This window comes from Maylandia zebra, linkage group LG18, assembly GCF_041146795.1.
Source record: "Maylandia zebra isolate NMK-2024a linkage group LG18, Mzebra_GT3a, whole genome shotgun sequence".
Lineage (NCBI taxonomy): Eukaryota > Metazoa > Chordata > Actinopteri > Cichliformes > Cichlidae > Maylandia > Maylandia zebra.
The window spans coordinates 5,425,749-5,439,435 of record NC_135184.1 but is presented as its reverse complement, the minus strand read 5'-3'; the positions used below and the strand labels follow the sequence as shown (position 1 = coordinate 5,439,435).

At 41.3% G+C, this 13,687-nt stretch overlaps 1 protein-coding gene across 6 annotated transcripts in view; it reads left to right on the top strand.

Moving 5' to 3' along the window:
- The window catches only part of zmynd11 (zinc finger, MYND-type containing 11), a 33,381-nt gene that overhangs the window by 14,632 nt on the left and 5,062 nt on the right, over positions 1–13,687 (top strand). For 2 of the 6 annotated variants that reach the window (XM_004574584.5, XM_004574585.5), the window contains exons 5-15: positions 506–595; positions 6,033–6,194; positions 6,528–6,605; positions 7,344–7,436; positions 8,557–8,644; positions 9,811–9,866; positions 10,017–10,094; positions 10,321–10,439; positions 10,631–10,919; positions 12,604–12,678; positions 13,329–13,607. In XM_004574584.5, the coding sequence (XP_004574641.1) occupies positions 506–595; positions 6,033–6,194; positions 6,528–6,605; positions 7,344–7,436; positions 8,557–8,644; positions 9,811–9,866; positions 10,017–10,094; positions 10,321–10,439; positions 10,631–10,919; positions 12,604–12,678; positions 13,329–13,607 (1,407 nt within the window). The remainder of the gene's footprint in view (positions 1–505; positions 596–6,032; positions 6,195–6,527; positions 6,606–7,343; positions 7,437–8,556; positions 8,645–9,810; positions 9,867–10,016; positions 10,095–10,320; positions 10,440–10,630; positions 10,920–12,603; positions 12,679–13,328; positions 13,608–13,687) is intronic. The other 4 variants (XM_004574587.6, XM_004574586.6, XM_012915831.5 and 1 more) reach the window with 3 other exon arrangements.

Sequence of the window (13,687 nt, the reverse complement as noted above, 5' to 3'; positions counted from 1 at the left end):
GTGTCTGCGTGGCCAAATTTCTTGCGGAAGTGATCAGTGATCTTTATGAAATATGTGCTTGCTACTTATCTACAGGTGTGTTGTTGCTTGATTTTGATAACACAAAGTCTCCTGATGTTTAAAAAAAAAAAAAAACCCCAGCCAAACATACTCAAATATCAAGTTATGGCTTGAAAAGCAATTGGTGTTTGCTTAAACTCAATCACATTCTCATGTGAGATGACAAGCAATGCTAGCATAGCCGCAGGTTGGTAGCAAGCATTTGTGAGTTTGTAGTATTTTGGTCTTGGTAGTTGTAGTTCTTCTAAGAACAGTGTGCTCTGCTGTGGTCTTAACTTCTGTCTGGCATGCTTATTTTCTTTTTTTTCTTTTTTCCTTCATTTTCAATTGATGAAACAGTGGAGGTGGGGGTGGGAGGGGAGCTGGGTGATTATGGTTTGTGTGGTTGTGCTCTTTAGTTTCCTCCGTGCCTGCTGCTAATAACACGGCCGACTGGTTCTTTCAGGTTAGTAATCACTCAGCGGACAGACCAGAGTTTGAATGTGAGCAGCACTCTGAAGCAGGGCCTAGATGGAGGCCAGTTCTCCCACCGCAGGTGCTTGGATTCAGTCCAGCTGGCGTGAGCTGTGTCCTCTGGTTGACCTCAAGATTTATTTGGTCCTCTAACAGATAACCATGGCATTTGCACAACAACATAACTTTCAAAAATAGCACAAATAGGTTCTTTAAAAAAATTAAAGTTCAGTTTTAAAAGCATTCCCTCAAGCCAGGCTGGATTAAATCCAGGTTCACCTGATTTTACAGGATCAATTTCATTAAACGTCCCCTAAATGCTTGTTGATTATTGAAAGTTTGGTTATTAAACTGACTTAAATCTACTCATTTGATGCATGGTAATGAACATGATGTGATGTATTGATGCACTTTGACAGTAGTTACACACAGTAAAAGAGTCTACATGCACATTATTTCATTGCAGCTACTAACCCATTATTTTGACATCGTTCAGCGAGTTTCGCTGCTCAAACACTGTTTTCATTCTTTAGATCCTCCCGAGCGAATTTCATTTGTTTTTGAAACTTTATTGAAAGCTTGACAGGCCTCTGAGTGGATATGCTCTTTGATCAGTTTCTTTACTGTGCATAAACACTGTAACTAACATCACTGAGTGCAGGGTTTGCCGTGGTGCTTAAGGGTGGGCCATCTCACATACAATTAATACACACAGGAAATGAAACACTTGACACCAAAAGAGAGGCTATTTAATGTGTCAAGATAAATTTTTTTACCATCAAATATTTTAGCAAACAACTTGAACAATAGAATAACTTTATAGAAGGATAAGATTTAATATTTGATGTGTCATTGCTATTAAATATGTTGATTTGTGAGATTTTAATTACTTAGGCGGGCAAGTAGCCATTGTTGCAATGTTGCCTCCCTAGCAAGGTTTAAAACGTCTGCACGCTATGAACATAGGCTCCAAACTGCTCTGATAGCTGGAAAAACTCAAACTTAGTGCTTCTCTCTGAGAATAAACATTTTACTTGGGCCTGTGGAGAGAGACAGGATCAGAAATGCTAACAGAAAGGACTTTGTTCGTCATAGCAACACAGACATTTTTCATTCACAGATATTCTTATTGAGCTTGACTGAGTTTGATGCGGGCTAGCTTAACATGGTAACCTATGTAACAAAAGCCACTGCTTAGCTAACCAGCATTAGCAGCCTTTGATCCTCTGAGCCACTGAAATGGAGATAAATTATCTCAGTCAGCTCATTATTCTGTTAGTTGCTTTAACTGGGGCAACCAAAAAACCATCAGCAGTGCAAACCCTTGTCAGGGTTTTCTACCCAACTAAGTAGTCACGACTACTTATTCAGTTGTCACTATCATCAGGCAGCAGTACAAACCATAGCTACTTGACATTGCAGTAATGGTGGTACTGCTCAAAGGCAAACAAAAATGCCCACTGATGGTGCTGTAGTGATGGATCTGTGTTTGTAGGCTGGGAGTGAAGCCTTACAATGGAGATGAATCCTGGAGTTGTTTTTTGTGGGTCACAATAAGGCATGCTAGCCCTGCTGCTCGACCTTGCCCGGCTCTGTGGAGTGTCCCAGCTTGACACTGACAGTACAGAGCTGTTAACCAGAGTAAAGCTAAAGGCAGCCAACTCTCACTGCCTCGGTTCTTCCTCTATCGCTCTCAAAGCCCTCGCCTTGGCAGCTTATAGTCGGGGCACATTTCTCCCTCCAAAAAGCAAAGAAGCGCTTCACGGTTAAGAGAAGTCTGTGATTGGAACTCATAAAAGGCTTTTTTTGGGGGGAGTTGAACTTTAGCTAAGCACAGTTTTATAGTCGTATCTCTATCTTAGTGTTGGTGTTGCCGAGTCTGTATTCAAACGTTGTTATTGTAATAATATCCGTTGTGCTTGGGCCCAAATCTGTTCGCACTTGTGTTAAAAGTCACTTTGCTGAAACCACAGACGTCGTGTCCTTGGCTCACAGAGCTCTGGCTTTTTGAAGTCAGCCACTTGTCTTTCATCAGACAGTCCAACAATAGTGAAGTGGCTCTTGACACTCAGCAGAACACGAGCACCATCTCTCTGTTTTTCAAGTGTTTGTGTGGGTGAAGAGACTATTACGCTTTAGAAGTCCTTTGACGAATCGGTGCATGGATTTTTAGAGTGTGTTTACATCTACGCGGACTTAAATTTTGAACCCTCCTTCAGTTCTGTTCAGCTGGGAATCTTTGAGGTTGTACTTCGTGTGAGCTCATTTTGTTCCCAGATAAACTTTGGACGAAAATATGTGGTCTGACCACGATCACTGCTACAGTGGTGAGATCCTGTATGTGCCTGAAATGGCAATGTAGATGTGCAGGTTTGAATCTGCGCATTACCACTGTGGGTTTAAAGCGACGCAAGCGAGATGTGATAGACGGACTCTCAGCTTTAATTCAAGGGGTTCATTGAAAATTATGCCCCCCCCCCCCCCCCCAAAGAAAAAATTATCTTAAATTTTTGTTCTTTAAAGAATTTTTCAATTAATGATTCAATTTATTTTCAGCTCTGTTAAACACGCCATCAATTTGTTCATAGATTTATTATTTTTTTAATGAATAAAATTATAAAAACAGCAATTACATTTTGTAATTTGTAATTAATTTGTGCAATCAGCTATTAAATTATTCCAATCTTTTTAAAAAAAACGGATGCAAGTAAAACCTGAGGATCACTTTCTGACTTTCTTTCCTCGTCTCCTTTGAGTTTATACGTCCTCAGTTCCTTATTTCATTCGAGTTCGAGGCAATACAACATCTCGATTTGGAGCCTTATTTTAAACATCGATTAATAATGATGTGTGGCATAACAACATTAGGGCTCCTTTGTTTGTTTGTTTTTTTTGCTAGTTGATAAACATTCTTATTTACAGTTACAGATGGAGAACAGTATTTAATTGCTTAAACAAACAGTTGATCATAACTAGAACAGCTTATTCATAAAGTCTTCTTCCAACACTAATATATTTGTTTTAAACTTCACCAGTAAAAAGAGTTCTGCAAAGGATTGAGCTGTTCATCCTCAGTTGTAACTCCTGATGTCCTTTTGCTTCCCTGGCTCCTACAGATGAGTTTTAGGGATTAGGATATACTTTGATGCAGTGAGATGCATTTGAAGGTCCGAAAGAGATGCTTAAAAAAAATAGAAATGCGAAAAACCTGCAGGACAAATGAGTTCTGCAGGTGTTTTTATGGCTAGTTTCATCCCCTATATGAAGCAGCGGGTTACACTCCTGCACTTTCGATTTTTGTTACCGTCTTTTGTTTAAAGACTTGTCAGGATTGTTTAGGAAAATGCATTCTTAAAAAGATTTTCTTCAGTATTGAGCAAGCAGAAGGCAAACAGACCTCATCAGAAACTCTTTACTACTTTGTCATTGCTGCAGCTATTAGCCAGTGTGCTTCACCCCCATCAAAACCTAAACTATAGCAGCACATGGAGAAGAAATCAAGAGAAATAGAAGTGCTGTTTTTGGGGGTTTTTTTTTTTTTTTGCATTTCCTTTTTTTTGAGCTGCACTCAGTCACGACTCCTGCTGGACCCACTGTGTCGGCAAGGCTGTGAGTGGGAGGAGTTGGACTCTTGACAGGCTGATAAGTACGTGAATTTTACTTCCCGTCTCGGCGCAACTCAGTTGACCTGCTGAATGCTACGGATACGCTGTGGAATGCTCCTGCACATCATCCATTCACAGGCTGTTCTCTATGAACACAACTTTTAATTATAGTTCAATAAAAGCAGGAGGAAACTCCTTTCTGGTGACGTAGCAGGGGCTTCTTACTCGACAAGAATAACTTTAAGTTATCATATGAAAAATAAAATCACCCTCAGTGGTTAGCACAGTATTTTCTATTTTCAGACTTTTGAGCTAAAGCTGAGAATCTGCAGTCTTGATCATTTCATTTCTAATCTGTTGCACCATCTTCGTAAAAACTGTGTCACCGGTCACAAATTGCCGGACTTGACTGTGTTACTTTTAGCAGGGAATAGAGGAGGATCAGCTGGGTATTGGCTGATACAATAATATGGCTGAATTATATGGCAATAGCTGTATTGTGCAGTTCTACTTAAAGTCCATCGCAGGGAAATGTTAAATGTTGCACATTAGCATAAGAAAACCAGATTACAGAGCATTACAGAAATTTAAACACGTTTGTGGTCCTACTAATGAGGATTGATGCCCGGCCCCAAGGCTAGCCAGTAATTGCCGAGAGAAGTAGCAGGCATTCATTAAAATTGAGCAAACCACAAAAAAGCAATTAAAACAAAAGTTTTGAAAAGGAAAGGTCGACAAAAATAATAAATTTATAATTTAAGAACGCCAAATAAACCTTCACTACTTTAATATTAGCATTTGTGAAGCCTCTTTGTAGTTGTTCAACAGCTGCATTGATTTATAGATAAACTGCATTTTTGCCCTGCCGCTTCCCTGTTTGCGTTTATCTAGGAACAATCGAATGATTCCCTCCCGTAGTAGTGTTCATCACTCAGGCCGTTCACCACATTCACACCTTGTAGGAACTCGGCACAACCACTTTTTTTCTTTTCATTCTTGTATATCCACAAAAGAGGGAAAAAGGCTTGAAGGGCTCTTTCTGAAAACCAGCTTAACATATTTTCTGAGAGGAAAGATATTTCCACCCAGATGATCTTACTGATTCACACTTTGAATCATTGACCTTTTACTCAGCTATCACAAGGACAGTGTTATTTGTCCAAATTAGCTTTTTTGGGCTAAATGACTTCACTGCTGATGCACAGAGTGTGTCTCCATAATCAGATTCAGGATGAAAAGGTTTTTTTTCCCAGGCTATGTGAGGAAGTTTGGTCAGTGTGCATTTATAGAGGATTCCTGTAGAATTTCAATGAAATGATGTATTTAAAAGTTTCTGCTGCAATGCACTCGGGAAGCGAGTGTTCCTAATATTACAATCATACCACCAGCTATTCAGTCACATGTGCTAGAATCTATTTGCATATATTTTCTAGACATATCTGAACATGAGCAGCAAAAAAGCAGTAGACTATGTTACCTGTAGGTTACCAGTCAGTTTTTGTTCTTAGGGTTTATATCTGACCTGACTCCCCTGTGTCCTCTAGCAATAAATTACAAAAAATTAAATATAAAATCGAAAGTGAGTCACATCGCAGACATCAAATCAGGAAAAAGGACGAGTAGGATCCATATAGAAATCTTGATTACGATGGCGCGCTAAACCAATAAAATTGAGGCTTTTGATGGTCCTTGTCAGTGCTGAGTAAACAGGTTGATGCTTCTCAGTGGGGCAAATCCTGACACTTTCAGGAATTAACTGGTCTCTCTGCTCTGTTGCTTGACATCCTAGTGAGCTAGCTTTAATCAAGGATGGAGGATAGGAAAAAAAATAAAATCATTTCCTCCCCTGCTGTGGTTGGCGGGTTGGAGGGGGGGGGTCACCCAAACTTGTGCTTTGCTGTGTCTTCGCTGCAGGACTGGGAGACGGAGAGCCACGACTGGTACTGCTTCGAGTGTCACCTACCGGGTGACGTCCTAACATGTGACAACTGCTTCCGAGTCTATCATCTCAAGTGTCTGTCGGACGAGTGCAAGCCCAGAGACGGAGGATCTCCCTGGCAGTGCGTCGTCTGCAGGGTGGGTGCTCGAAGAGTGCAAGCACGTTCGTGAGAAAGTGAACAGATTGTGGGCTGTTTGATGATTAAGAATAAGGCTGGTCTTTACAAACAGATGATCCTACAGTCTTAGTCTTTTTTTTTTTCACACATAGAGTCGTTTCTGTCCCACACTGCTTTCTGTTTCTCTCCAACAGGATTTTATCTTTTAATATTTCAGGATATTGCCTTTCTAACAGCTGCCAGGGGCCATAATGACTTAATATTGAAATGTATTTCTATTACACTGTCAGAACACTTCCTGCAGTGATGTGATGTCTGTCTGGTTTTTTTCTTTCTTTCTGCACATCATCAGGGAAGTAAAAAGAAGAACTTAAACAAACAGGAGATGTGTAAATACCTGCGCTTCATTGTCCAGCGTATGAAGGAGAGGGTGAGAACAGCTTGTACTTTTACTCCTGGTTGTTTTTGTTGTTGTTGTCATCAAACCTAACTATGGAAATCCAGCTTACAAGATTTGCATGTTACAAATCCTTTTTCCTCCTGTTTCGTTACCGTAGTTACACATATACAGCTGTGGGTGCTCACGCTGAGGTTTTTCAATAATAAGACCAGCATATGTGCGAGAAATTCCTGTGAGCCAAAAAGTCATGCTTCAGGCTGCTCTGAATGCTTCGTTTCATCTCAGGCACGCGCGGCTCTGGCTGTGACATCAGAAGCCCCGCCCACCTAATGTTTAAACGGTCTACTCGTGAGAAGCAGCCGATTAGTAGAGTGCTGGCTTAAAAGGTGGACGGACGCGAACTTCAACTGAGGAGCTGCAGAAAAACTAATGATAAATATTGATTGTTTTCAAGTCCGAGAATAAAAATATGGAGCTGAATCAGTGTAATAGTAAAAAAAAGGCCTCATTATACAACCCTTCCCCTCATCTTTTCTCCCATTACGTCTCCATGCCCACACTCAGTCCCTCCATCTCCTCTCTCCTTTATCTTCCCCCCGTCTCCCTCTTAAAGGCATATTAAATCTCATCATTAACCCCGCATGCTGCCTCTATCGATGTAGACCTCCCAGGCTCCCCCTCCTTCATTACTCCGTCACCTTCCTTTAACACATCCCTGCTTTTCTACGTCAGACTGCGTTTTATCGTTACACCTCGTCTACGTTGCAGGCAGTGGACCTGAACAAAAAAGGCAAAGACACTAAACATCCCATGTACAGACGACTGATCCACACTGCACTGGACGTCTCCAACATCCAAGAGGTAACAGTGGAGCTCGGCATCATCACAGCTCCGCTTACATTTGTCTGATTAAGTATATTTGTGTTATTTTCACAGCCATTTTGACCTTCACTGTGCAGAGGTTGTGATTTCAAGGCTGTTTTCAGAATCATGTACTGGGTTCTCCTAACATCTGGGTTGTCAGGCTTGTTTCTGTGAGCTGGATTTGGACATCAGTTAGTTTAGAAGCTGATTTTTCTTTTCCACATTTTTTTTTTTTTTTTTTTTTTCAACAGACCTGGAGGTAATCTCTGTGAATTACATTGAAGCCCCTTTTTTAACTTGGTTTTAGTCTAAAAACTTTCCAGGGTCCAGAACTTTGAGTTCATCCACTCCTGAGTGGGTTCTGGCATCGTGGTATGAAACTGTGTAATTTCTCCGCTGAAAAGCGAACGCTCCAGTGAGCTCTCTGAGATGACTATTGATTAGCTAATCAGCTTGTGATGGGACTAACACCCTTGTCAAGCTATTCTCAGGCTGTGAGGTGGAACCAAGTATGTGCACTGGAATCTATTCTCAGTATTGTCTAATATATTGTTCTGCTCCGCTTTCAAAACTCTGCTACTTTAGCATGGCATCTCATCAGCGCTAGAAAGACTTTGGACTCACATAGGTACCAGCGTTTGATTGGGGAAGATCAAATTCCTCCCCACAGAAATTGACTCTGATCAAGTGGAGCAAACATGAAACCTTAAATGTTAAAAGGAACACTTGTTACATTGTATTATGTACAGTTCAGTGATGCAAACACATAACACAAGAAAAAGTTAGCAAGATGAGGAATGGCCCTATGCAAATAAATTTGACTTGAGTCTTAAGTACTGGGAATGGTTTGCAAATAACCATTTTGCAAGATTTGGTCAGACAGGCAGGGCTGTGCTGTGGTAAGGCGTGCATCACATCCAGCTCCTGCCAAAAGGGGGGGGGTGGGTGTGTGTGTGTGTGTGTGTGTGTGTGTGTGTGTGTGTGTGTGTGTGTGTGTGTGTGTGTGTGGTAACCTCTTTTGTATCACTCACCTAACACACACTCAGCATGTGAGTGGACTCTTTGTCCTCGTTCTCCTCCTGAATAAATTTCTTTTCAATATTTGTGACTCTTTCAGAATCTGTCTGAAGGAAAGTACAAGACTTTTGAAGAGTTCAAAGCAGACGCTCAGATGATTGTTCACAACACTGCCATACTGTACGGAGGTGGGTTCAATGTGTCGCCACATACTGGTTATGAAACACACCGACCTTAGATTGAGGAGTTTAAAGTAAACCCTGTTTCCTCTTAACAAAAAGCAAAAAAGTTCCCAAATGTTGACTGTTTTGTAAAAAGAGTGAATCTTACAAGAATTCAATTTTAATAAAACGAATATTAAATTTAGTGTTAGTCTGTTTTAAATGTTTTTATCAATAAATTGAATGCATGGAATCATTTTTGGACAATTTGACAATTTTTCAGTATATCCATCCATCCATGTTCTTCCACTTATCCATGTCAGAGTTGCTGCAGCCTGTCCCAGCTGTGGTGGGATGAAAGTCAGGGTACACCTGGACATTTAAGTCCTTTTAATCTGCCTCGCTTCTGAAATGGTTTTCTGTGTGTTTGTTTGTTTGTTTGTTTGTTTGTTTGTTTGTTTGTTTTGCTGCCTTAAAATCTGTGGTTAATTCTAGCTTTAGACAATTTCGCCTTGTTTTAAAAAAACAAACTGAATTTTGTAGCTTTTATCAGAGGATGAATGTCAGCAAGTGTCAGACTGAGACTGTAAGTTGTTGGGGACATTTGATGTCCTCACACAGAGGACAGGATTTGCTGGTGGTGGTGCTGAAGTCATGTGACTGTGGCCTGGTTTGCTTATAGCTTAACATTAGAGAGTTTTACTTGTTATGTTTGGCTAATTAACACACCGGTAACACGTGTCGAGCTTTTACGGCTCAACAAAATTTTGTTATTTGATAATCTGAAAGCCCTGAATCTCAAATTTTAAACAAGGAAACAAATGCTTGTTTTTAAATACATTCAATGAAGCTTTAGAGAATCGTCTCCACGAGCTGAACTCATTAGGCTAAAAAACAAAAAAGAACCATAACAACAAGATGACTTGCAGAACATTATTAAACCTCACAATTTCTCCTTGGATGTTCATTAAAATATTGTTTAACAGCAGCGCCTGCTGGGTTTGAATTCAGAGTGATCCCAAAAACCAGACTGAGTATCAAACCTGGAGTTAACACCAGAAACCATTAGGTTTACTATCACTACCCAAAGTGTTTCATGTCCTGATGTTTTAGTTGAGGTTTGGGATTTTTCTTGTATTAACCTTGATGTGACCAGACTGAGAGGTTTTGCTGTCTTATTTTGTATGTTGCAGTTCACAGCGACCAGGCCGAGATTGCACGGTTGCTCTTCAGTGACACGTGTCACGAGGTATCGTCTTTTTATCGTTTCCTCTTACACTCCAGTTTGGAGTTCATCGCGCAGCTCCTTTCATTAACTTTAATTAGTGACAAGTTGAGATGTGTTTTTTGGGACAATGAGCACTCCTTTCTCTTTCCTCCCACTCTCTCTGTCTTCCAGTTGAATGAGTTGTTGCTATGCAAGAACTGTTTCTACCTGTCGAACGCCCGGCCCGACAACTGGTTCTGTTATCCCTGTGTGAGTATAAACAAAGTGGCTTCAACAGGCTAAATTTCCACTTTATTCTTTTTAGCAGCAGAAAAATGATCTTTATTCGTGCAAATATTTGTGCTGACGGCAGCTGAGAAATGCAGCTTTACTGTGCGCTGAATGTCTGTTGCATTTACAGAACGATCTCTGTAAATGAGCTGATCACGTCTGTTGCATCTTGTTCCTGATAAGTTTTCTCTGTGTTGCGTGGCAGAGCCCCAGCCATGACTTGGTTTGGGCCAAGATGAAAGGTTTTGGCTACTGGCCAGCCAAAGTCCTGCAGAGAGAGGACAACCAGGTGGACGTACGCTTCTTTGGACATCAACACCAGAGGTTAGCACAACTATAACAAAGCACAGCATGACTCCTCTGATTGTTTTCAGACAGCGCCGCATGCCGTGACTGTTTTACACCAGATTCTTACTTTAAATTACTTTTAAAATCATTTCTCAACACTAAACTGAAGTTGAATAGAGCTTGAAACCTGTCAATCGTAATGGTTGTTCTTCTTTGTTGGCCTGCAGAGCGTGGATCCCCTCAGAGAACATCCAGGACATCAAGGTGAGCGTGCAGCAGCTGCAGGTGAAGCGCAGCAATGGTTGGAAAAAAGCGTGTGAAGAGCTGGAGGTGTACCAGAGCTTCCTGAAGGAAGGACGCTTCTGGAAAACGAAGATGGAGGACGGCAGCCCGCCACACCAACAGAGTCAGCGGCAGCAGCAGCAGGAGGAGGGCAGCGTGAGGACGGACAGGATGGAGCGGACGGACGAAGCAGAGTCCAGCATCTCCTCCACCAGCAATGAGCAGGTCCGCCATGTAAGTGGAGCCATCACGCTTTTAATCCCCTTTTCTACTTTGTGAATTACAGGATAAGATGTTGGAGGCCAAAGACGGCCAAGAGAATGTCTTCATGGGGTTTTGATTTCCGTTAGTCTTCCACGTCTGCATACTTCCTGCGCTTTCAAAAACCTCTGTTCGTTTTCTTCGGGGTTGTTGCGGCAGCAGAGAAAGAAGAGATGGCCTGACCTCCCTCTCTCCAGCTGTCTACTGAGCTTTTCCAGTGACATGCTGAGACATTCACCTCTCCAGTACACCCTGGATGGGCCCAGTATCAGTTGTACACCCGGAAACAATCTTTTTGTTGTGTCTTACTTTCAAAAATAGCTTTTTAATGCTGTCTCTGTTTCAAAGCCCTCCTTAAAACTTAATGAGGGTTTTTTTTTGTTTGTTTTTTTAAAAGTACAAAAGCCAGTTTTGAAGCTGACATGAAGGCCTGGAAGGTTCTCAGTTTCCCTGGATGAAAAGAGCAGCATTAACATTTTTGACCGGATAGTCGAACCTCTGGGAATAAATGCTTTGTCCCTTTTTGTTTCCAGTTTTCATCATGTGAAAACTATGACAGTTGACCCGGTAATGTTCCAGTTTGTGTGAATGAAGTTGTTTGAGGTTTGGGTGTGCAGTGTAGTTTACAATGTTTCTGCAACAATGTAGTAGTTCAAAAGAACAAACTAAGTTCCTCACAGCTCTGCGTACTAGTATAGAGTCAGTAGTGACTTTATACTGTGTTGCTGTAAAATAAATGCACTGGCCCATATGAGGACATGCTTTCTTTAAAAATAACAAGTACATAACAGGAAAAAGCTTAGACCTGATTAGGATATAAACTAACTCGTCACAAAGGGCTAATAAGTTTCTACACAGTACCCAAAGATGCAAACATTCACAACTTGACCTTGAGTCGTGTTTACACTTCCTGTGAGGGTTTCTCTTCTATAGCACCTTTTATATTTAGAGCGACCACACGCCTCAAACTCGTCCTAAAACGCTTAAACACACCGAAGCGACAGGTAGTTTGATCGTAAACTTACCAAACCAAAAGCTGTTGCATTAAATAAAAAGTTTAGTTACGGAAACAAACACAATAAAACTTTAACACAACTTGGCACTAAAATAAACCCAACTCGGGTAGATTAGACTAAAATAAAACAAACAGTGCCCTCTGGTGGCTGAACTGCTACATTGTTGGCTGAGGGTTTTGTAATTTTCAGAGTTCCTTTGGATGCAAATCCTTAAATTATGAGGCTAATAAAACATAAATCATACTGACACAACTATTAAGGACACATGGAAACAAACTTGAATCAGATATTTTCTATGGAGCAGTAACTGTAATGCTTAAATCAGTTAATACATGAATTATACACTTAAAAAGCAGCTATAAAAATTTTATTGACTTCGTTTTGGTAGATTTTTGTTTTGTTTTATGAGAAATTCCTTATTAGATCCCGAGTTCCTTAAATTAGTCTAATTGTGAGTACTGATTTAGACATGATGATAATCTGTGAACTGTTTAAAACGGTCTTTACCAGCCTTTAAAGGTTATTTTTAAACTACTTTCTTTAATATCCTTTGTTTCCATCTTTTCTGTCATCATTTAAGAAAGCCTGCTGGGACGCCAGCGTACTCACTGATTATTGACCCTTTCTGTTTTTCCCCCCAGCTCAAAGGCAGCCAGGAGCCCAAGGCAAAGAAAAGCCGTCGGAGTCACACGGTTGAGCCCAAAGAAGAAGTCAGTGTAAGCAGCTGTTATATATTTTGTGTTCTTTGGCTGCAAACTGATTTATAACCTGATGCTATATGCTAAGTACATGGCATGAGCATGAGGGTGGAAATATTCTGATTTGGGGTTATGTAGAGGGGACACATGACATCTCACTAAATCCCAGCAAGCTGTGGGTGCAAATGTTGTGCAGGAAAGTGAAGTAAAAGAAATGAGTGGGTTCTTCAGGGCAGTGATCAAAAGCAGACTTTGAAATCCAGCATGAACCACTTCAGCATCGCTTGAAGCGATCCGCAGCAACGAGTGGGTGGAAATTTCTAAATCAAGAATGCAAAAGCTCCTCGGTGGTCGGAACAAACATTTGCAGACAGACAGGGTTTGTGCTCAAATTGCTTGAAGTTATTTTTGAGGAATACATTTTTTTTAAATGCATTAATTTTTTTTCTCAAAGAGAAATCCAGGTTGATACTGATACTTCAGATTTTGTCTGTCCTGGATTGGAGCTGCAAGCTCTCAGCTCTCATGTTTTCTGGTTAGAGTGGCTTATAGCTGAGCAGGAACTACTGTAACCAGCTGCAGGCCAAGATGGAGGAATCTGTGTGACAGCTGGCACAGAAGCATCCTGCTGTCACTTCTTCTAAGAGACATCACATCCTTTCCCTTAGGACCCGGAGCCGGAGATGGAGGCCGTCAGCTCCAGCCAGGAGATCCCGGTGTCGTCGGCACCGCAGCAGCCAGAAAAGCTGTCGGTGTCCACGCAGACCAAGAAGGCCAACGGGGGGTCGCCGCGCACGCTGCATCGCGGCACGCAGACCAACAGCGATGGTGCCTGTCAGAACATGTGCCACGAGAAGTACACCAAGGTCTTCAACGACGTGAAGGAGATGATGAAGGCCGACAACAAGAGGGAGACTGAGAGGGTCGTCAGAGAAGCTCTGGAGAAGGTGCGTTTGTATGAAACGACTCGGGTTTGTCTTCTAATGATGGAGAGCACTTTGGACCAGTTCCAAACCTAAGTGTGCGT